The sequence below is a fragment of the Vespa velutina genome, chromosome 3, assembly GCF_912470025.1.
Source record: "Vespa velutina chromosome 3, iVesVel2.1, whole genome shotgun sequence".
Classification (NCBI taxonomy): domain Eukaryota; kingdom Metazoa; phylum Arthropoda; class Insecta; order Hymenoptera; family Vespidae; genus Vespa; species Vespa velutina.
In genome coordinates, this window is record NC_062190.1 from 4,731,999 (window position 1) to 4,757,199 (window position 25,201).

At 29.8% G+C, this 25,201-nt stretch overlaps 2 protein-coding genes across 21 annotated transcripts; one reads left to right on the forward strand and one right to left on the reverse strand.

Annotated features, from left to right (window-relative positions):
* Positions 1-23,615, forward strand: LOC124947688 (protein unc-13 homolog 4B). Of its 20 annotated transcripts, XM_047490195.1 has the most exons (20): positions 14,532-15,558; positions 15,887-16,028; positions 16,099-16,180; positions 16,254-16,802; positions 17,573-17,737; positions 17,820-17,998; positions 18,372-18,416; positions 18,525-18,684; positions 19,088-19,611; positions 19,685-19,834; positions 19,920-20,057; positions 20,139-20,330; positions 20,402-20,696; positions 20,812-21,170; positions 21,257-21,446; positions 21,531-21,837; positions 22,183-22,263; positions 22,699-22,822; positions 22,899-23,092; positions 23,192-23,615. In XM_047490195.1, exons 4-20 carry the CDS (start codon positions 16,683-16,685, stop codon positions 23,284-23,286), a joined length of 3,318 nt encoding a protein of 1,105 aa, XP_047346151.1. In that variant the 5' UTR covers positions 14,532-15,558; positions 15,887-16,028; positions 16,099-16,180; positions 16,254-16,682; the 3' UTR covers positions 23,287-23,615. The 20 variants fall into 20 exon arrangements, 18 of the variants coding, with proteins under 18 accessions (XP_047346144.1, XP_047346149.1, XP_047346139.1 ...); XM_047490183.1 differs by lacking the exons at positions 14,532-15,558; positions 15,887-16,028; positions 16,099-16,180; positions 16,254-16,802 and adding exons at positions 5-626; positions 9,953-10,114; positions 10,718-10,964; XM_047490186.1 differs by lacking the exons at positions 14,532-15,558; positions 15,887-16,028; positions 16,099-16,180; positions 16,254-16,802 and adding exons at positions 6,232-6,836; positions 9,953-10,114; positions 10,718-10,964.
* LOC124947690 (trypsin 3A1-like) lies at positions 1,144-3,005 on the reverse strand. The gene is made up of 6 exons (XM_047490202.1): positions 2,921-3,005; positions 2,759-2,853; positions 2,599-2,684; positions 2,240-2,510; positions 1,877-2,169; positions 1,144-1,346 (listed from the first exon to the last, which is right to left on the reverse strand). The coding sequence occupies exons 1-5, from the start codon at positions 2,952-2,954 to the stop codon at positions 1,885-1,887; spliced, it is 771 nt and encodes a 256-aa protein (XP_047346158.1). The 5' UTR covers positions 2,955-3,005; the 3' UTR covers positions 1,144-1,346; positions 1,877-1,884.
* Positions 23,616-25,201: the final 1,586 nt, after the last annotated feature.

Below are 25,201 nucleotides of genomic sequence, written 5' to 3' on the forward strand. Positions count from 1 at the left end.
GCACGAATATATTCAATTTTGAAATTATACAGATTAAAAACAAATGTTAATTATCGAATCAATTAATAGAATAAGTTAGATATCAAATATATCCGGGAAGTACCTGTTGAAACAATTGTAAAAATGAGAAATAAGTATTTAATATTGTGTATAGACAAAGACAAAGACAATTTGTAAAAATGAATGAAATTTGTTGATTATTTAAATTAAAGATTTTCATGGACCGTTGAAATGAGTGAACAATTGTGTGTTTCTAATAAACGTACGAATATATTTTTGAAGGAATATTTAAAGAATAAAAGTTTGTCGATCATGACGGATAATGAGCCCGAAATAGACAATGTTTGTTTACGTAAGAAAGGACAACGAAAAACGAGAACAAATCATTCGACCTCTTCGTCCAATTCGAACTCTTCGGATTCGTTTATTTATGTGGCTGTGGAAGAAGTATCGGCAGTATCGGAATGGGAGTCAGTGACGAAAGACGAAATTACAGAGAGTATTCGAGTTAACAGTGTTTCGCAAAAGTACTGCAATTCTAAAAGTAATAATTCGTGGTATTTGAAATTAAAACGTGAGATACTGAAGAGTCTACGGAATAAGATTTATCCGGTTGCAATAGTTGGGTGAGTCACGTATCAATATATTCAATATATATATATATATATATATATATATATATATATATATATATATATAACACATGAGAAAAATCGATTAATTACTTTTAATCTAAGAATGAACTTTATCATATTTGATACGATAATAAAGGTAATACTAGCGGATGTAATTCAGTGATAGAGTACTTCTCACGCTTTTGTCTTTTTTACAAAGATATTTACTAAATTGTCTGCAGTAAGGGGAGAGTTTACAAAGGTTCGGAAATGCGAACGGAAAAGCATGCAATCATCTCGCATAGAAATGTTCAGGTGTGGATGAGTCAGCCTGGTAAACGATAGTCTCTAACATAAGTACTACAAGTTCAGGGCCGAAGGTAAAAGAGAAGGCGTTCTTTTTCCAACAACTTATAATTTTGTTCGTCTTCGTTCGTCTTTGTCTTTCAACGAAGTGAATTTTTTATTTATTAAATTATTCTCTTGTAATTTTTATACATACATCATTTTTTTACATACGTTTCCTGAAAGGAAATGAAAATGATTGTTTCTTTTCATAAAATAAATGTACTATTTTTTTTTCGACCCTGCATGAAGATAAAGAGACACGTTCACGCGCGTGTGTGCATGACACGCTGTTGCGCGGCACGCGTGTAATGGACTTCCTGTGTCCATCGGACCTGAACGCGCTGGGGTCCACGCTCCGTGATTCGACTTGTCCTATCTACTTTCCTGAAAACACAGTAACGTGATACGAAGTCTTTACGATCATTTATTTATTCATTTTTATCATTTTTTTAAAGATCTTTGATAATGTTATTATAATTGAACGATTCGTATCTATTTAATCTAGAATTTTAATATTTGTTTTATTTTTTATAACAAAGTTTAATTGAAATTTTTGATTTACTACAACTCATTCTTTTTTCATGTTCATAGAGAAAATTATATAATGTTAAATTTTTAATATAATTTATATTATACTATATTAAAAATATAATTTATATTTAACGAACGTTCGTATATGAATGAATTAATTTTATGACGAAAAAATTTGTGTAAAATAACAGATACATAAATATGTGTCAGAAGTAATATAATCTTTTATTAAACTTTCTTATTTTATGTATTCCTATCTAAAAGAATACGTATAGATAAATATAAAGATATGACTTTCGAGGAAATTTACGAGAATTAAAAGTTGTAATAGAAATGAAATCAAAAGGTGGAAATTATCAAAGATAAGATTATCTTGTACATACACTTTGACTTATAATTTTGTAATAATCTTGATCCATTCACGATAGTAAGAGATTTTTGCGTAAACTCCAGAAACCTCGCCGCAATTATGGCCGAAGGATACGATGCCATAAATTGTGCAAGCATCAGCCAATGGACCGCCGGAATCTCCGTAGCATGAATCCTTGCCGCGTCTACCGTAACAGAGATGACGATCCCTTCTAACGAGTAATTTATACAATGGTACAGAGTTGACACAGGCTTTAAATGGAACGTAAGGAATGTTCACAGTCATCAGAGTACGATGAGAGTTACTCTGAAAAAAAAAAAAGAACAAAAAATCCTTTCGATGATAAAAATATTAATTAATTATTTTTTTCTTTTACGTTCAAAGAAGTATGTCCCCAGCCAGAAACGTAAAGTCTCCGTGGTATTTTATTGTTGTTCGGTAAACCAATCGGTAGAATCGTCGAAGAGAATCGAAAGGACGGTGTCACTTTGAAAAGGACGATATCATGATAGTATATTTTCGTAGACCAATATGGATAAATCGTTTCGTTATAAACATAAATTTTTTTAACTCTGTGTAATGTACCACCGTGATCGGTATAATTTGACCCAGCACGAACGTAGTAATCGTTTTTATCTATGGAATTGCTGAAAACATATAATTAAATATACGTGTATAATACATTGTATAAGATATTAATACAGATTAAAGAGTAAATATAGGAGTTATTATTACAAACAATGAAGCGCAGTAATGACCCATCTTTTTGACAATATATTTGCTCCGCATTGAAAATCATTTAATTCGTCATGAAGAGATACCTGAAAATTTATTTTTATGTGAATTTTTGTAGAATGATGAGATTTTTAACGATTTGGAAAATAATAATGATAACCATAAATGGACGCGATTTGATGTTAATATTATATCCTCCGATAATTCTAAGTTTGACATTATGCGTTTCTTGTTCGTTACGTCCAATATGAGAATCTGAGAATATTAAAAGATTTTTAAATGAATTATATTTACAAATAACAGAAATATTTTGTCTACTTACATATTAAGCAAATGAAAACGATGGTCCAAAGCATTCTTTTAAAATACGAGTTGGGAAGTAGAGCACTTGCTTATTACTTGTAACATTTGATGCGTCATTCTTCGTAAATGTCACTGTAATTACATTTCCTTAATTTATTTTATTTTTTGGTTCATCGTTAGAGTTAAGATTAGTAAGCTGTCGTAAATCATAAATTTATTAGAACATATTATTGTTTATCAATGATTTAAATGCGAACTATAAATTTTTTAATCTTAAGTTTATGTAACATGACAAAATTTATAGCTTAAAGTTAGAATATTCTTTGTAAGATGTATTTCATAAACAATATCTTACATTGTGAAAATTATCTCGAAATTTATATAACTAATTTCATAGATGAGTATTATATGAATTGTTTGATGACGTCAATAATAATTTTACTTGCAACATAACATTTTATTCAGATATAAATACATATACGTATAGAATAATTTTATATTTTATTTATACATTATTTATATTTATTCTTGATAATTATCTCATTCATAAGTTCTCATATTTATTTTTTTATCGTTGAACATAAAAATTATTTTTCGAAGAATTTCCATTTGAAATGATATATCTTCATTCTGCATCACTTCGGTTCGATTTCGTGGGTTATCTTTTGAAGATCAAGGATCTATGTTTGCGGTTTTGTAGCCATTCGTCTCTTATTTCGGACGAATTCATTTCCTCTTTATTAGCATTCCCGAGAGAAAACAACACAGAAACGAAACCGATAGTTTCCATGAACATAGCTGTTAGCAATAAATTATTCGCGAGATTAACCAGGATGCTTTTCTCGTTCGCCGTGCGGACGTTTACACGATTCATCGATCGAATTAACTTTTCGAAAGATTTATCAGCAGCTTCCTTCATCACTGTAACATTCGATGGAATAGATTGTTTTTTTTTTAGCACGATCATTTATGGTAGATTTATTTTTATAATAGTTACGAAATATTAAGAAATTTCTTTTTTTATGATTACCTTTTTTCGTCGTAATTAAAGCAGTTTTTTTTTCTTCACTATCATCTTCTTCGTCAGATAATACATCAGATAATTCATAGGAATTCTCATCCGATTCTATTGACAGCGAAGGCTCCAACGTAGTCGTCAATATCGTCTCATTTTTTTTTTCTTTTTCGTAATCGTAAAATAAAAAAAGTTTTGTCATCCAATCGGAAACACAGTTCAAAATTTGAAGATGATAGTACCAATTCTCGTTCATTGCCGTTTTAATTCCGCTCACAACGATCTTTTCGAATTCGATCGTCGTACGATGAATATTATCAATTGCTTCCAATGTTTTTAAAAGTAAACCTCTTTTATATAATTCCAAAGATTTAGACACTTTCTTATATCTAAGAAATGATATGATTTCAATGTTAAAATAGATTTAATTTAGTTAATCACATGAATAACAAAATGATTAACAAATTTATCGTACATACTTTGCAGTTACTCTTTTATTTTTCTTTTGAAGTTTCGACAATCTGTTGATCTTCTTGACTCCATCTTGATAAATCGAAAGATAGTAACATGTATCTTCGATGAGTTGCCTACCCCAAGGTGTCATCGAAAGAACATTACCTAGATCATTCGCAACTCGATATAAAGGTGATTTTCTTGATAATTTTTGTTCTAATAGATTCTCATAAATATATTTTATTCGACGACCAGGATCTTTAGGTATTTTTCGTTTCGTTTTACACCTCACATTCGCATTTCCATCGTCATCGAACACGGCAATGCAATTACTTATATCTTCGATTCCACTTAGCCAATGATTTCTTAGGAAACTTTTATGATTATTGATCCTATCGTTCGAACGCTTTGTAGAATTATGTTTTTGAGTAAACATACACTCACTAAGACTTTTGAATTCCGTGGTACATTTATGATTTAAATGACTAGAATTATTGGAAATAAGATTACAAAAGAGAACGTTTAGTTGATCGAGTGATGAACCATTATTATTCAATGGATCGTTTGCTAAAGCAACGTCCAAACGAGATTTAAGAACTCTTAGAATATGTTCAGGTGAATCCTTTGCCAAGTTACCAAAAGCTTCATTGAGAATAGAAATTGTGTTTCGATTATTTCTTGTTTTCGATTTCGTGCACTCCCATAATCGATCGCTGAACTCTGAAAGATCATCGATCGTTCCTAAAAATCGGGGATTTTTCTTTGCATTGTACACCTGTTCACAGATTTTAAAGTATCTTAAAATAGATTAAACAAAAAAAATCTTAAAAAAAACAAAAAAAAGAAAATTGCATCAGAATAAAACGTGGAATATCAAAATGAACTCACTTTATTTTTAGGTAGATTAAGATTGTGTCTAGAAAGATAACGATCAACGGAAGACATTACTTCTTCTGTGATTCCTCCTAAATCGTGTAGTAATAATGAACCTCGAAGTAAAATTTCAGGGAGCCAATCGTTAGATCTGATATTATGAATAGCCGAATTTTGTTTATATCGATTAACGGTTGACGTTAATCGACAGGTTTTAGCAAAATTCATTAAATTTCTTCGTATTACGTGACAAATTTCAGAAATCGTTCGTTGAAGGCCATATTTTTCATTAGAAGTTCTTCGTAATGTTATCGGTCTTGATATCGGACCAGCTAATTTTGTTAAAAAATTTTCAATAGCCCGTTCAGCTGGATCCACGTGTTCCGAACTTATAAATGTGTCTAACGAATCATTCGTCCATGATTTCAACTGACGATAATAACTGTTTGTAAAGATCTTCGACGTCAGACTTCCTAAAAATAAAATATATTTATGGTATTAATATGAATTATTCTATCAAGGAAATATTTTTAATTCATATTAGATGATTTTACCAAGACATAAAAAGAAGAGAATTCTCTTGGAACGCATTTTGGCAAAACTGATCTCTTAAAAAATACTCTTTCATCTTTTATAGCTTTTCTACTCGGTGAATTTGAACGATTTTCGATAAGGACGTTTGAAATATTACAAATTAATGTCATTCTTTAAATTTTACTACGTGCAAATCATTGGAATTTCTAAGTTTTTTCTTTTATCAGAAGGATTTCTTTTTTTTTATTTTATTTTATTTTATTTTATTTTTTCTTTTCTTTTTATCTCAACCATAAGTCTACTTATATAGATTTATATGTATTAACACAAATATATATTATTCGATTTATAAAAAATAATATGTACTTTTATACATGCATTTTATATATTTTATATATCTTTATATATATATTCATGTATAAATATATCGTACAGTTTTCATTGGTGAGTCTCTTGTTGGCTATGACTGCCATCTAACGGGTGTACGAGAAATTACGAGATTCTACGTGATCATCTGCAGAGTAAAGACAGTATTGCCTCGACGTGTTCCTTCTATCGGCGCAACTGTCAGCCGGCATCTCTCATTGTATTTCCTCACGGAAAATCGATATACCTGTACGTATCGTTCCTCCTAGTATTCTTACGAAAGAAAAATCTTACGTGCGCGTACGTCTTAAGAAAATCGAGGATTGTTCGTCATTTTTATTGTCACGAAACATAACGGTACATACAAGAAAGAAAAAGAGAAAGAAATAATGTATATGTGTGTGTGTGTCTGTGTATACGTCTCTGTGTAAAACAAAAAAAAACAAAAAAAAAAAAAAAACGATAGTAAAAATAATATAATAATCAAGGTCGAAAATGATATATTATTTTTAAGTATTTATTAGATATAAAAATATATATTGGCCATATTGATCATTATTCGTGACTGTGATCAAAATCGATCAATTATCAAGATGGACGAGGATGCCATGTGGAAGAATTTCTACCACAAAATTGTGGAAGAGAAAGAGATGAAAGAGAAGGAACAGAAGGAACGCACGGATCACGAGTTGAGGTAATGAAACGTAAATCTTTCTTCAAGGTTAAATGAAAATCAACTAAAATATTAATCGCGTCTGACAAAGTCTATAGGCAGGTACATTATGTGTGTGTGTGTGTGTGTGTATGATGTGTATATATATATATATATATATATATATATATATATATATAGAGCACAGTCGATAAGAAAATCTACAATATAAATAGATCTAATTTCGAATGATCTATTGTGTTTTAAAAAATATTTGTCTTTTTTAACATTCGAATTATAATTATACATAAAATTTTAACAAAAATGTGATAACACGTTATTATTAAACTAATTATTAGTTTTTGAACATGTTTACGATGCAACTGCTTCTCTTATATTGCTGGTGTCAGAATCTATTTATAAAATTGAGAATAAGCAAGGTACAGTCTTTACCGTCGCATTTGCATGCCAGTGCTCTCCTAAACACATCTCTCTTTCTCTCTCTCTCTGTTTTTTTCTTTTTTCTTTCTTTCTTTCTCTCTCTCTTTCTCCCTCTCTTTCTCTCTCTCTCTCTCTCTCTCTCTCTATTTTTTCTTTCTCTTTCTCTCTCTCTCTCTCTCTTTGTTTCTCTCTTTCTGTCTCCGTCTCTGTTTCTCTATGATCTAACAGAACGTTCAAGGTTATTCCTAACATTTCATGATTCATCATTGGCAGACTAGCTTATTACCTAACGTGTTCCCTTTTTGTAGAACTTAATGGTTAAAGTTTTATATCGTTTAATAGAAATAAAAAAGAATTTCATCCGGAAGAGAATGATTATTTTGTTAAATACGGTTCATCCGTTGAAAAAAAATATTATTTCTTTTTGGTTTCTTCTTGCCATTCGACACCTTACACGTGGAGTATGTGTTGCATAAACAGTATAATTTAAACAGTAAATATTTCGCATTCTGTCTCTCCTTAAATGGTGACGAACTACCGGGATATACGTACGTGCTCATCTTACGAATAATTTTCTTCTGAGTCGTTACGATTTCATATCAATATATATGATCTATACCTAAGAAGAATCTTTCTTTTTTTTTTTTTTTTGAATGATATGCAAATTATACCAATTGAATTCGGTACAATTATTGAAATAAATCATCATTGATGGAAGTAAAAAGATAACGCGAAAGTCGGAAAATCCATATTAATATAGTTTCATTGTTCCTGGCGTTAGCCTGAAAACTCATGAATAATTCAAAGACTCGATAAGTCGTATTCCTTTATTGTTATAAGGATATGAAACATCTCGTGGAATCGATTTTAAGTATTAAGAATTAGTCTCGTGTCTCATACTTTTATTTGTGTTGATGATCCGTCATCAAAAAGATAGAGATTGAATGAGTGAGAGAGGGAAAGAGATAGGGAGAAAGAGAGAGGGAAAGAGGGAACATGTGTATTGCAAAACCTTATCATCTTCGAGATAAATTACTTTACTCATTGCTCGTGATTGATCTCAAAAAGTACAGCCTACGTCACATCATTTTTCTACAGGAAATTCCTGATTTCGTGCGAATGAGGAAACTAGATTGAAGGCATCGATGTCATTGACGTTAGGTGAATGGACGGAGAATCCTAGAGAAGTCATATAATTGTGAGAATGAATATATTTCATTGCATTGAGTACGTTACGTAATATATGAATTTGAATCAGAAATATGTAAAAAAATGTTCATAGAAAAGAAAAAAATTTAGACATTATATTTTTACAAAGTACCCCTTTCATCGCGCGTGTACTTTTTGTATCGGTAAATGAATGAATCATTCATTGTTTTCCAAATGCGAGAAAAGAAAAAAAAAAAAAGGGTTATAAAAATAGAAAAAGTATCAATAAAATTACGTAAAGTCGTAAGTATCAACAGCATTGACGTAAGTCGATTGATTTTTCGATTTAGTTTTATTTTCTAGAAGTAAAGTTCGTGTATATTTATAGCGTCTATTCTCTATGCGCATGGTATAAAGAAAGGTGCGTCGAAAGTTAATTCTCAATGGATTTAATTTAATTTCACGCTAAGAAAAGTTAGAAAATGCTTTTATATTTTCTTCGTTAAAAGAGAAAACATATATATATATATATATATATATATATATATATATATATATATGTACATCGTTTTATTGGTTTGCATAATGAATCACACAACAACGAGTTCACAAACGATTCGTATCATATTACAGGTTAAGTATAGATTATAAATTAATTTGCCGTTATCTTATCGCAATAAAAGTCTTTTTAAATGATTCAAATTCTATAAGATTATATTAGCGAAGATTTACGGGAAAATTTTAATATTGAAGAGACATTTATAAAAGCGAAATAAAATGAATTGTATGACTTTCGAATAGTTTACTTTCAGTGTTTGACCTTCGCGATGATTTTTTAGTAGCGTGATATATTAGAACATATATACAGATGTATATATACACAACCTCCTACCTATTATCCTCCGATCTACCTGTATGAATCGAGTCTTCTTTAAACAGTTTCTAAGGAGACACGATTCAGCCTACACGAGCTTTCTCACGAGCTACGTATAAACCTATTACATATATATGTCGATCGCAAAATTCCCTACGTTCTTCGTGTTCCTATGTGATTATCATTTCCTCGTAAATGATCGTTGCGAGTTTAAAGCTTAGAAACGAAATAATTTCAGTGGAACGTGTTCTCCACGCGGAAACCATAGGTCTGTCAGTTAAAGCTTAGCAAAAGGGAATACCATAGTACTCGGAACGTATTCGTTGAAAGTTCATTCCAATTTTCAAGGAATTAACTCAACAATAATTAACACTTTGTGTTAAAACGGGATTACAAAGGTAACGAAAGGCAGTTTATCGTTCGCGTTCATTATCGAAACAAAGTGAGTGTACTTCTATGATGATGTTATCAAGGTTTGAATCGTCGCTTTTATCGATACATTCCTGAATAACGAAGTTGGCATAATCGCTGGGTTGATAATACGAGAAGTAATAATATTATTCGTTCATAATCGTAAACCGTAGTTACATTTGGAAGGATATATGTATGTAAAACGACGATATGTAGAGAACGATATGTAAAGTTTCTCGTTGAAACTTCGAATTTAAAAGACGATTCATATTTTTTTCCAAAGGAATAAAGGATCATACAAAATGGCACATTTTCATAAAATGGACGAGAAACATCCTTATTACGCGATCGCCGCTGCTCGTATGTGGCAAAAACCTGAAACCAAAGCAGTCACTACAGCTAGCATCTATTGGAAATTCGCAGCATTCAACTTTATTCATAAAAGGTGAAACGTGCTCGTAATGTTACGAATTCGTTTGTAGTAAAAAGGCTTATTTATTAGATGTGATCGCTTATTTTTTTTATTTGTCGATTAATATTACAAACATTTCAATACTTTTTCATGACTTTCATAAACGACTAGACGCATAACAAAAATGCAACGTATGTGGATGATGAAACATACATTTGTTTCGATCGAAGTAACATTTTATTTGATTTTTCCGCTTTTTATGTTGCAACTCGTTTAAAAGTTCCGACCTATTTGACGTAAACGTTATCGCGTTCGTGAAAGCAATCGAAAACGAATCGATTAAAAGTCTCCTGTTTTTTGTTTACTGTATTCCCTATTCAACGAACGTGAAATTGATTATATAATAATTAAATACAGATTAGCTTGGTAACAGACAATATATTAATTTGGCATTGAGCAGTTAGTTTGAGAAAAATACGTGCGATTATTTTTTCCTTCTTCATCATTTTGTTTGTTTCTTCAAGCGCCGACAAGGAAAAAGAAGTTCGCATGTTTGTCGAATTACTGATTTGATTAAATCATTAGAAAAATAGTCTAATGGAACATGAGGAATATATTGAATTTTTATTGCTACAGGGTACAAGAGACCGATGGCGGCTTCTTCGAAAATCTTGGCACGTTGCTGGCTGAAAAAGTACGTGCTCAAGAACAAATGGAAGGACCTCTTCCGAAAAAGAAAGAAGAAATAGAAGCTGAAGATGAGGATAATTTGAGCGAAGAAGGAAGCATCGAGGAACCATCTGAAGCTTTGTTAGAAACTGACAGTGATCGAGACGAGAAAGAACATGCTCAAAATTTTTTGGTCGAATCCGTTGGATTGAACGTAAGTTAATTTTATATTAATATAGTTAACAAAAAATCAATATAGTATAACGGGTTCGTTAATAAAAAAAGAATTCATTATATTACGTCGAATTTATTACAAACTTAAAATAATAATAAATTCGATGTAGAATAAAATGGAATTCAAATTTGGAATTCGAATTTACTTGAAACATATATATATATTTACAAATATATATCATATAAATTAATATAGTTCGTAGAAATTGATAATCAATGATAATCGACGAATTTGTTGGATTACGTCAAATTTATTATAATATTAATACAATAATAGTTTAATATAGGATGAACGTCATATTTATTTGAAGCAATTCTCTGACGAATACATAAATCTGACTATCTATTCAAAGTTTAAATCATTCGAATCCTTGTAGATTTTTCATATGGTATACTTAAAATGCTCGTAAATTTAAAAGACGAAAAAGCTATTCGACATATTTCGGTCACGAGATAGCAAGCTATTCGTTGGAGAGTTTCTTTTTTTAGATTCGCTTTATTCCCATCGTGAGAATGAAGATCTAATCTCAGAGGAAAACTAGTGAGTCGACTTGTTGAAGATATTAACGAATCGTTTTAATTCTGTTGAAACGACGTCGATGCTCGTCTTATCCATTTCTCACGTCAGCACTGACGCAGATACGCACTAAGAAATATCTTGAGTGATTCTATATCTAAACGAAGGTGGCATGGAATATAAGGGTTTGCTTTTTAAGAATTAAGAAAAAAAACTGTTAGAGTTGACGAATCTCCTTTTTTGCTTTAGTATGCTACTATCTCACAATAATTTGAATCAGGACCTGATCAAGATAATCGTTAGATATATAGAACATAATTGTACTAACACTTGCACACATTCGTTTCTAATTATTCGATTTGATCCATATCACGTTATAATACTATATCTTGATACTTCTATATAAAATAATGTACATATAACAATTAAGTCACATGATTGCATATTATTGAATCGTAAAAAGAAATTTCAAGGACAAGATAGTTTCCTTCTTCTTCTTTTTTTTCTTCTTTTGTCTTAATTTTTATCTTTTATTTTATGATAACTTATTTTAAGAAAATGATCGATCGATAATTTTATTATAGTATAGTCGAATGATTAATTCATTTCTAACCGTCGGATCGATAACTCGTCTATTGTTTACATTAAATTTACCCTCACACGAGTCCTGACGATCGTCCTGATATTGATTTTTTGAAGGTTACGTGCTGATTCGTCGAAGGGTAGACGAAGCTACTCTCTCATTCTCGTTCAAACTGTTGTCGTAATAGTTTGTTTCGGTCAAGCGAGTGGTAAAGGTTTGCTTGACTAATGAGTCACAATGGTGCGCAATGCAGTTGGGGATGTTTGTTGGCCCTGTTTCCGTAAAAAACGAGGAAGTAAACGTAAGTTCAATGAGTCGATTATAAACATTGCATGATATTTTTTTTATAAAATATTTGTGATTTTCAAAATGTTTATTAAATGGACAACCATCGATCGTAGATGGTACGAAAGAAAGAAAAAATGTATACGTTTTATCCTCTACAAAGTCATGCAAAATTTATATTTAATTTTTTTATCATTCAAAATTAATCGTTTTAGTGTTTGTTAGACACATGTTATATTTATACTAATAGAATTTTCATAGTATATAATTTTTGTATTAAGACATGAAAAAAAAATTGACTTATAGAAGGTTAACAATGAAGATATAAACATTACTTCACAAAAGGACTTCCCGTTCTGTTAAATCCGTCCACTTTTGTCACAATCGAGAGATAAAGGAGCAATCAACGTAGAACGTCCAGAATATTAATTCGAAAAGAAGTCTCAAAGTCGAGTTTAAATACATCATTAAAGAAAGTAACGTCCTCGTAGTTTCACACGATCCTTTCATTCGTATAATTTTCAATGAGTTTAGTTCAGGTGAAAGATTAATTAATTTTCATTCAACGATCCAACGATCTCTTGTCTATTAAAATCTATTTTAAGTATATTCGATCGCATAATTATTACTTCCTAGTTTGGTACGGAATAAGTAGCGGAAGAAAAGGGGATTAAAGGATTCGATTATTTTCTTTGATAGAGAAAGATAGTACTACGTTTGTAAAAAAACGTAATTATAAAGTACTCTTGTCTAGATAATGACAGCCTTTCTATTTTGATTCTTGCAATTCTATGACCGATAGCCGAACTCGCGTGCACTTACACTAGATTCACATTCTAACTGAATCGGAAAGGGGAGATGAATAAATAGATAGATAGATAGATAAATAGATAGATAGATAGATAGATAGATAGATAGATAGATAGATAGATAGATAGATAGATAGATAGATAGAGAAAGAGAGAGAGAGAGAGAGAGAGAAAGTGAGAAAGAGGGAGAGAAAAGTGTAAAGAGCGAGGAAGGAAGAAGGAAATAATGATAGTTAAGGTAGTATTATCCTGCAAGCTCAATCGGAGCAGTTAAGTTCCATTCGAAACGTGATTCTTAGTGTTCGTCGTCGTCGACAACGACGACGACGACGACCAACGACGACTCTGATCCCAACGATCTATCTATTCCTGGCAGTATTGAGCTCGCCTCCGCCAAGTCCCTGTCTTCTCTTCTTCACGCGAACGTTATCCTGATCTGTCTCTCTTTTTCTTTCTCTCATAGTGTTTGATTGTTTTTATTTTCTTTTTTCTTCTTTTTTCTTTTTCTTTCGTTTTTTTTTTTTTTTTTTTTTTTTTTTTTTTTTTTTATTGACAACACAGCGTGTTCGAGTTAAATTAACGGAGTGTATGAGCTTTCTGCTACTTGTGATTTTACTAGGAATCGATAAATAGATCTATAGATTACAGATCTAATTTGTTCCGTGAAAAGTTAGTTGAAGAAAATTTTTCGATTTGAATCGATTTAAAGGGAAGTGTTACGTGTTAGAAGAGACTTGAATGTTGCCTTTGTATTGAAGGGTCTTTGAAACGTGAAATGTAATTATTATTTATAACATATTCGATAAGGCCAGTGCTTATGAAGATTTTTCATCTGATCGATTTATGATTATTAATCGTTTAAAAGTAATCAACTTTATCTTTCTCTCTCTCTCTCTCTTTCTCACTCTCTTTCTCTCTCTCTCTCTCTCTCTCTCTCTTTCTCACTCTCTCCCTTACTCTCTTTCTCTCTCTCTCTCTCTCTCTCTCCCTCTCTCTCTCTCTCTCTTTCTTATGATAAGATGAATTAATTGGTTTCAATCGACGAGCTTCTGTCTCGACTCTTTCCATTAGTTCGATTCCGTGTGGAAATGCGTGTGCGTGGATTTATTCAAGATATAAAACTGGACTGTTACTTAGAAAATTAGGTTAAGCAATCTTCTCTGTAAGATAATTTAAAAAATTGGCCAACTGTCAGAAGTAACATTTGAAAAAAAAAAAAAAAAAGGAAAATTGAATTTTTGTTTTACTACGAACGTAACGTTTTTTTTTTTTTTTTTTTTTTTTTTTTAACAAGAAGTTCGTTGCTCTTTTGAAAAATTCATTACATTCATGGTAGATTTATATTTTAATAAAAAAAAAAAAATATTTAGGAAAAGAAAAAAAGAGAACTGTGTGAAATTTTGGTAAAATTTTTAATCCAAAATAGGACAAAAAAGATGGACAAAATTCTTGAATGAACTTCACCCACATAACGTGGATTCGGAAATAGAATGATGTGTAAAATTGGACCGAAGGAAAATTGCATAATTTAACGAAAATTGGGCGACAGCTGAGTAGGAAGAACGATAGTCTCGCGTATCTACATATTACATATATACGCTCGTATACACTTCGCATACCGGGTGTTCTATCTCGGTGTGTGCCTTGATGGCCAACGAGCTAATTGCCGGTATATCAACTTTCATTGGATACAATTGTGTGAACGTACGAACGCATTGTAGTTGCATTTGTCATGTGGGTCAAACGGGATACTACATACTTTCGTACTCTTATTATATTTTTTTGTTAATATTATTTTTTTCGAATGTAAGACGTAAGAATGAATATAATGTTTTTAATGAATACAAGTGAATCTAGTAAATTTTATTTCTAGTAATATTTCTTTCTTTTATTCTTTAATACTAAGATTCATGTATTTAGTAACAGGTATGTTTAACCCTTGGGATTGTATTGTTGTTTTGATAAAATAAACTTTGGTTCATGAAATAAACAATTTAATAGGAGAATCTTAAGACGCAGGAAACTTCATTGTCAGAGTCAATTGCACTTGGCAAGTCTAGTCGATTTAACGACGATGTGACAGAGAGCTACAATGTTGACCTACTATTAGATATATTTTGTTACTTTTTGACTCGTATTCTTTCTGTAAACATATTGTACTTTGTGAAATTTCGAATATTCTCTTTTTCATACAAATCGTTTCTTTTATATTCGCGTTTACGAGTAAAATTTATCAAGAGATTTCTTTCTAAAGCAATGGCAAAGGATCAACTATTTGTACTATACGTTACCGCATTCTTATTGGTCTCTCTTTCTATGACGTACGTAACGAAGATGCTAAAAAAAGAGCACTCCGCCATATATTTCTCTTGTAAAACGAGTAAGTTGTATATATCCGTTCTTTATTTGTTTGTGAAAGTTGTTTTTTTTTTTCACATCAATCAATGTAAGTAATTATTATTTCGTATAATTTCTCTGATTTGATTGAAACGTCTTTCTATAAATTTTAATAATTTATTCTCTCCTACGAATTATATAATTTGATTATATTACACATACACACACGCATGTAATATAATATAAATATATAATAATAATAATAATAATAATAATAATAATAATAATAATAATAATAATAATAGTGTTAGTATTGGATTTTATTAAGCAAATTTTTTTTTCATGAAACTGTTATTTCGATGAAAATAAAGAATACAAGTTTATCGATGTATTACGAATGGATTTAATTAGATGACTCGTGATTATGTACACGCATGATCAAATATGCGTCGGCTGTTGTATCGTTGATAAGAAAAGGTCATGATAGAAGTTCAGTTTTGTTTAAGTAAAAACGTAAGTAAGTTAGCCGACGAATATGCTGTTTTCGTTCGTTCTTATTAAAGAATTTTTATCTCATTTTTAGTATGTACTGTGGCGTTTGCAATGATAGATCATTGTAAGCTTTCGATCATGTCACAAGTGTTTGTAAATCTTTCTTGACTTGTGTGAGAACTCTTTATTCATTATTCGTACGTCTTTGTCTCGGTGAACATACAATACAGAAGTTCTTTGTTCTAGTCGAGAAGAAGCTCGTTGTAATATAATAAACAAGAAAAGTAAGATTCTCAAGCTCGACACTAACTGTGTTTTTCGATTCCTAAATAAGGAGAACTTATGGTGCATAAACATGGTCATTGTTCTTGGCTAAAACGTGATATTCTGTGGGTCATTATCGCCTTGTCCTAAATTCTTCTTTCCAAAATCTATAGCCTCATCGTAAAACGAATGCCAACATTCAACGACGATTTGATCTCTTAAGGCCAATCGTGAATTGTCTATAAATAAGTGTGGTGACAGTGCAAAACATTCATTTCTATAGTTCGATGAGGGTCCATTTCATTATCATTTTATATTAAAACAAAGGTGAAGTGTCAACGAATACAACGACGTTGTTAATCTTTATTTATATTTGATATAAGTGAGAATGATATTTGCGTGAACGACAAAATGGTTAGCACTAGTTCGCCCGGTGGGGCGAGCATCTATGATCGCAAAAGAAATAATTTTCGTGGAATACCAAAAGCAGAAGTTGAAAGAAGAACTAATGTTCTTCTACAAGCAATGACGGTGAGTTTATTTTGTCGAGGAATGAATATATTATTGTGTAATGTATTTGTTTGTGTAATGTAATATATATATATATATATATATATATACATATAGAATACACATACATAGTTAGAGTGTTTCTTTAAATATTCCATTCATACGTGTTGGAATATCACGTAGAAGATCGAACATATCAAAAAATGTTGTTTGATATGAAGAAGGACATAATCATATAGTGTAAATTATTTTATTGCAAGTTGAGATGTGGCGAAAATTTTTAAGTCAAATTCATTTTTTGAAATAAAATCATATATATTTTTTGTCGTTACATTAAAATTTGCTTCATTCTTACGAATTAGTGTCTGCATTATATGTCCATATTATAATCTTTGTAATTATAACAGATTACGTTTATTTTTTACTAGATTGTATGAACTTGATGTATTTCAATACAATTGTAACGGAGCTTTTTTGTTGAATATTTCGAAAGTAAACTTTGGAGTCTGATTAAACCTTTTGTTAAATAATTCTAATAAATATCTTTGAGTGATGTTTCTTGAAGAAAAGTATGAAATACATGTATAGATACATGTATTATCGTTGTGGTTTCTCTTTGATAAAAACCTACCGGGTAATGGGTTTTTATTAGATATCTTTTCAACAAACTTATTAAATAAAATTTGAACTGTTTGACAATATTACGAAATTATTATTTTTATGTTAAGAGCGCGGTAATAAAATAGGTAATCGATAGTGAATCTATTTAATTTATCACGTACGTTTTACAGATCGAGGAACTTTACACGGCTCTTGTGTATATGACACAACATCAAATCGGCTATGACGTTTCTAACGAGTGTGGACAAGAAGCTCTGTTAAATCATCTGCAAAATGCATTCAAGATCGACAATGAAACTCATGAGAGAATATTGGAAGAAACGCAAAACATGGAGGTAGATTTTTATAATCATTTTACTTATAAATCGAACTAATCAAAATTCGATATCGATGAGTATTATTTTTATTTGTTATTAGGCTCCAGAAATGCATCTCAATGTAGAAGTGATCGAAGCCAAGGAATTGGTATCCAAAGATGCTAATGGAAAAAGCGATCCGTTTTGCGCTCTTTATCTCGAATCAGCTCCTACTAGAAGATACAATACGGCTGTAAAAACGTCCACTCTTAGCCCAGTATGGGAAGAACATTTTGAATTGTGAGTTGTATTTTCGGTGATTAATAATTATTTTTTTAAATGCGATTATTATGCACCTGTATATATGTAACATTTCATATTCAGTTGATAATGTTATATGTGAGCGCCATCTATCACTATGAAAATTTTTTATGCCCCTTCAGTAGGCAAAATATCTGCAGTTCTTTGCGAAGAACCCTTTTCTATAAAAACTTGCGTATCGCAAAAGTAATATTATCTACTTAATATGAAATAGTATTTTTATATATGTGCATGATAATAAATATTTACATAAATATATATATATCATCGATAAATAAATAGATTAATTATATTTTGAATTGTTTTTAACTATTCAAAAATGAATATTAAAAAATTAAAATGTGTTTTACAGACCTTTAGAGGATCCAGAAAATGATGTTCTATCCCTGGAAGTTTGGTAAATGTTTTGCAAGTTAAATTTAATAAGAAATATAATTGATAAACTATATACATATATATATATATTATATTAGTCTTGCTTTTCTTTTATTTTTTCTTTAAATAGGGATTTCGATGCAGCTGAAACTGTGCCTGAGAAAATAAGTAAAGTTAAAGATATTAAAGGTGTTCGTGGTCTCGTGAAACTTGCTAAGGAAATCGCTGTAACAGCCACAACTGGTAATCATGATAATGAATTTATTGGACGTTGTCGAATACCTTTAAAGGTATTATAAATTTCTAATTCAATATTATATCTATCAGCACTATTAATTCTATATTTAATATTTATTTTTTATAAATGAAATGAAGCCATAGTAAAGTGTAAAAAATTCTTTGTCTTATGAAGAGATTAATAAATAGCTATGAAGCGTAGTAGTAATATAATCGATCACATCGAACCTTTTATTCGTACATATGACTGTTTTATTTGACCTTAATAAATTTACATTGATGTGAACATCTGGTTACATTTTCTGCCGACGTAATACTGTTATCTTATTGTATTCATAATTCTTCAGTTTATAATAATTCAATTGTGATTATTTTTCGAGATAGCCTTTTCTATCAAAACGCAACTATATTTCTCACTTAAAGATTTGTTTATTTATAAATCAATTTTTTATTTAGGATATTCCAACGACTGGACACATGATGTGGTATCCTTTGGAGAAAAAAAATAAGTCTAAACGACGAGGAGTTGTTAAATTAAAATTGGCTTTTAGCGCGGAACATAATGCGCAAGTTGCTGCTCAGGAACACAGACATTTACTCAGAGTTTTATTGTTATATGAACTTGAGACCGAAAAAGTTGAAAAATATTGTTGGTGTGGTCGATGGTCAGGTCCTGCAGAAGCTTTGATCCTCCAACATAGTGCACAACGTGGTCTTTTAGCTAGAAATATTGCTTTAGCACAATGGATTGAATATGCCAGGATCCATCAAGAACATCCACTTAATTTTATGGTTTTTAATAAATTGATAGTCGATTTGTTAAGACCTATGGATAATGGATTATTTTCTACGGACGAAACCAAACTATTTTGGGATGCTACAAGAAAACTATTATATTCTTGTTTAAATAGTATCAGGAAAATAAGGAGATTCATTTTAGGAGACAAGAATGCCACAACACAATTATCGGCTATTTTAGGGTATATTTTTCTCGATCATAGTATTATAAAATTTTCAAAAGTACAATAATTACATTAATTTATTTAATTGTAGGATATTATCATCTATTGCCACTCTCAAAATTCCTGAAGATTTTGATTTATTTCTTGCAAAGATGTATCCTTGGTTTCCAGAACCAGATGGTACGAAATTGGATGTTATTCGAGGTTTAGAGAACACAGTTATACAAGGCGGTGTCGAATGGTAGATATATATCTTTTATTTGTATATAATTTTTCTGATATGATTTATATTAATTATTGGTGATTATATACTGTTACATTAAAAGGTTTGAGCACATAGCAAGTAATACTACTCCCGAGACTAAATCGGACGAAGATACATTAAGATATTATATTAAAGTAATTCAATTAATCAGAGCAGATTTACAAAGATCTATAGATTATTATGACAAGTTGTTCATCAAGTAAGTTATATAAAAAAGTATATCATTATTATTGTAATTTATTTTATGTTATATAATCGTTTATAAAAATTTTATTTTTAGAAAAATTAATTTTCCTTATACAAGGACATTGTATATTATGTATGAAAAAAAAATAAGTGACATGTGCATGGAGGCTGTGGAAGATGTATGTGCAAGATTGAAACATATAGAAGTCGATACTAATAATGATTCCGAGTTAAGTCTTGGTACAACTTTGTTCGAACTTTATCTCACTCTTCAACGATATGCTATGTAAGATATAAAAAGAGTAAATTATTTTAATGATTATTTAACTTCTTTTAAATTAATTAATTGTTTTATAGACTGGGACAGATAGTCTGTGCCGAAGGACAATTGGAAACTATGAAAATACAAAATTATCATGACTGGTTTAAAGCTGGTGTAGCACATTGGTTAGATATTGCAGTATACAAAGCTATAAAAAGAATTGATAGAGCTGTTGAATTTGATACATTACAGGCTATTGATAATACTGTACAATATACATCCAGTGCAGTTGATACATTAACGATTTTTTATCAAATCAAAGTTTTCTGGACACAACTGGCATGGCCTGATGTTGAAGGATCTTATACATTTGTCACTAAAATTATAGACGTACGTTATTAATATTTCTCTTTTTTTTTTTTTTTCTTTTTTTTTTTTTTTAATAATTTTGTTCCTTTGTTATATTCATGATCATATTAGTTTGAGTATGGAAACGGTGTTACAGGATATTTGTAAGTGTTCCATTGCATATGCTGACAAAATGGCTACAAAAGCAGAGATTACAACAGATTTAGAACAGCTTAGTGAAAATAGTGTCTATGAGAAAAAATTCTTGGTATCTAATGCCTGGTGCTTTGCTATTAATAATATTGACTATATCAGAACATCGATTGGTCCATTGGCAAATGATTTAGGGCTTCAAGGTATCGTCGATGCTTTAGGAGAAAATAAGACGGAAGAAGAAGCCGATCGTTGCAAACAAACTCTTCAGCTAATCATTGCTAATGCGGCAGACACGGTGAAAAATAAAATTATTGAATTATTAGAAGTTGTTGCGCACAAAATGGCACCTGCTATGAAGAGGTAAAATTAAATACTGTCTTCGTGCTTATAAAAAGATATATAAGAGATTATCCAAAATTTTTATAAAAAATATTTTATAATTGTAGGTATCTCATGGAAGGAGCAGAATTAATAGATACTACTAGTAATGCGATGGATCGACTTTTGCAATATCTTGATTCAAATTTAACGATATTACACGATAATCTTAGTCAGGATAATTTTGAAAGAGTTCTCTTAGTTATTTGGGAAATAATGTCTGAAACACTTTATCAGTTAGTTCATAGTAATCTAGAAGTAAGAAATATATATTTTATTAATTCACTTATTTAAATAAATATTTATATATTTTAACTGTTTTATTTCAAAAATTGTTTACAGAAAAGAAGACCACCTTCATTTTACTCTAATCTACACCGGACACTTCATACACTCATTAGATTTTTCAATCTTGGTGCAGATGAAACGTCGAACGTGCAGGTTTTAGAGAAGATTGAAGAACTTTTGAAACTTCATGGTTTGGAAACGGCTGAGCTTATTCATCGATATAATCAAGATCGATTGAGAGAACAGAAAGAGATGGAAGAAACTATCTATGGTCTTCTCACTGTTAAAGCTTGGTTCCTGAACAATTCATTGAATATTCAAATTCTCAATGCCAGAAATCTACGACCGATGGATAGTAATGGTAAAGGAAATTATCTTTTTTTTAATACATAATAGAAAAGTTTACGCAATATATATATATATATATATATATATATATATATATATATTATATAATACATATATATTATATATTATACATAGATATATATATATTATAAATTTAGAAAGCTAAAGCATAAGTTAATAAAAAATGCTTGAGCAATATCAACAGTACGAGAATGGCAAATAATATAATGAACAACACGAATGAAAAAGTAAAATATTGGATTACGAATAATATTTTCTAATGTATTATATTTCTAATGCAATAGGGTAATTGGTAACGGGATATAGACATAGAATGACATATTTTTCGATTTTATAGGAGATTTTATAGGCAAGCTGTCTACTCTCGAGCGCAAACTGCACTCTAAATCTAAACAAAGACTGAAAGAAGCGAAGAAAAGTATGTAAAAAAAGGTGGACGTGTAAAATTCTATTTCATCGCTGTTAAATGACTCGTACTGGTCGATTGCCTGTCTAAGTGAGATTAGATTTTGAAAATGCATGGCACGGATCAACTTTATTATTGTTATTTCCAAGTAGAAATGTTAGCTCTTTTTAATCGACACAATGATTTTCCTTGCTCGAAAAGTTGAATACATTGTCACGGATATAAAGAAAATCGACAGATTTTTTCATTAACTAGATTCTTGAAAAATTGCCTTAAAATATTAAAATTATTTCATCGTCTAAATTAAATAGAATCTCGTTGATGAACTGTCGATTGCTTTTCAACAATCACTTTCACCGTGCATGTCTCGTTCTACATTGGGGTTTTTTAAGTATCACTCAAATGTCATAAAATTTTACGTTTTTTTTTTTTTTTTTCTTTTTACAGGCAAATGTGATTCTTACGTAAAAATAAGATTATTGCCGGAAGAAAAATTTATTGATAATAAGACACCAAAGACGCATGTACAAAAGGAAACTTTGTTCCCTCTTTTCGATGAAACTTTTAACATGTAAGTTTAATTTAATTAAGTAAAATCTGTACATTTATGTCATTTTATGTTATCTTGCTGCGTTTTAATATTATAGTCCTCTTACCGAAGAACAACGAGCTATAGAGGATGCCATAGTGGCTTTTGAAATAAAAGACAAGGATTTCTTACGAACTAGATTTATGGCTGAAGCCTTTCTATCATTCCGTGAAATTCCAGAAGTGGGACCAGAAAAAGGAATGGAATCAATGGAACAAATTCATTTAAAACTTTCACGGCCAAATAATAAAAGTATGAATTAAAATTAATTTATTTAAATTATTAAATTTATGTATGCACGCGCGTGCGCGTTAAAAAATTGTTTGAACACTGTAACTTATTTCTTTTAAGGTACGGACGTAATTCGAGCCTTAGAACATAGGAAAGGAGACAACCAAGCAATGGATTTCATATCTAAAATGCATAATAAATCCAATGCAAAATAAATAGAAACACATTAATATAAAAAGTCATATCGAATAATGTCCATAAATGTAGCTATCATCACTCATTGCCTTAAACTAGTGTCATTTTTAAAGAATTTTAATATTTAACAAAAAACGAAAAAAAGAGATTTCTCCCACATAAATATAAAGAATATTTTAATTTGACAATTAAGCGTTTTTATAAAAAAAAAAAGTTAGACTATGTAAAGGCAACATTTTTATACTTTCCCATAATATTTTTTAATTTTCGCATTTCATAATGTTAAGGAATTTGAAAGTCTGAATAAGTGTTACTTATATTCAGTACGTGCATTTCCATGAGATGCAAATGTCTTATTTAACAACATATATTATTTATAAAATGTCATTTGGAAAGGATAATATAAATTTGGCAAAAATAATTTTACATCGAATACATGTACATAGATAGAGACGTGTCAAATTGTTAAATGTAAATACGTATAGCATTATTGTAATTGGTAGCTAATATTTTTGTAATCCATTTATGAAAAGAAATTTAAAAAAATTTCAATATACATATATATATAAATATATGTACACACACACACACACACACATATATATATATATATATATATATATATATATACACAATAATTAATTTAACTACAGTTAATGTTATTACAAAAATATGCAGTAAGTGCATAACATGCAAAAGTAAGAATTTAATCTAAGAATATGATTTAGATTAATCAAATTGAACGTTTGACTGCCTTTTAATTAATATAGAATATCTTTATTTGTAACAAACTTTAAACAATTTTTTTCCCTTTATCACAATGTTACAGTTTTGATTTATGCAAGTAAGCATAAGAAATACATTCTTTTATATTCTTATAATCCATATTAATACAGCATTGTAAAATAATATTAAAATTATTTTCTAATTTTTAGGTATAATTAAGTTTTTTTTTACAACTTTGATTATACCTAGGAAAAAATATAACGATCAATCAATACTGTCCATCATCTTTGATTATATATAATAGTTTACGCCAGCAATGAGTACAGACATAATTCTTGATCGACATTGATAAATAGCCTCTTATTTTAAATCTGAACATTTAAACGAGGACATAGCTTTCTCGAATTTGTTAAAAAGCTTTATCTTAATGCATAAACTATTCTCGAAGAAATATTACTTTTTGACACGATTTTTGTATAAAAAAAAAATAAACTTTTATAATAATTCAAAATAGCCATATCCTCGCATAAATCTTCATTTTTAAAATGAGACCTTGTTCATCAAATCTGTAATAGGTTGATGTGAATATTGTTTTTAACGTTTTTTTGAACAAAAAGTTTTGTATAATGATTTCCCTTGAATTTTCTACCTTGAACAAGTAGACGATAGTCTTAAATGCATAATAATATATAATTAGAGTCATGGATAGACATTCCGACGAATAAATATTAAAATATTCATTCATATGACTAAAATTAAATAATATATATCTTCGATAATTTTATGAATAGTTTGCCAGTAATGTCAGATTGCTATTTTACCGATAGTGTAAAATATCGATAATAGTAAATTCATATTTTTATTGACCGAATACAAACTTGGGAATAGTAGATTCCCGTTTTGCCGACTAAGTAAATGTCGATAAAAGTAAATACCTGTTTACCGATAGATCGCAATTACTTGTGATCTATCGAAATCTAATTCTAAATCTTGTAACACAGGTACTGTGATCGAATGACTGCATATTTCATTAAATTTAAATTAGACATAATTGAAATAATGACATTTATGATATTAATTAAACTAATTATTAATTTATGATATTAGTTCATATTTGTCAAGTTTAATAAAATATATCATAAAAAATTGTCTAATGCACCCAACTATTGGTCTTTTATTTATATTGTATTATGTAAAATAGATGAACGT

Bases quoted from the DNA above. Each gene is read 5' to 3' on its own strand.
- LOC124947688 (XM_047490183.1), top strand. From the start codon at position 232: ATGAGTGAACAATTGTGTGTTTCTAATAAACGTACGAATATATTTTTG. The intron at 21,838-22,182 runs GTAAAGGAAATT...TCGATTTTATAG, and splicing joins ACGACCGATGGATAGTAATG to GAGATTTTATAGGCAAGCTG. The intron at 22,823-22,898 runs GTAAGTTTAATT...TTAATATTATAG, and splicing joins TTCGATGAAACTTTTAACAT to TCCTCTTACCGAAGAACAAC.
- LOC124947690 (XM_047490202.1), bottom strand. From the start codon at position 2,954: ATGCTTTGGACCATCGTTTTCATTTGCTTAATAT. The intron at 2,685-2,758 runs GTTATCATTATT...ATAAATTTTCAG, and splicing joins TCAAATCGCGTCCATTTATG to GTATCTCTTCATGACGAATT. The intron at 2,170-2,239 runs GTAAAAGAAAAA...TTTTTTTTTCAG, and splicing joins GGGGACATACTTCTTTGAAC to AGTAACTCTCATCGTACTCT.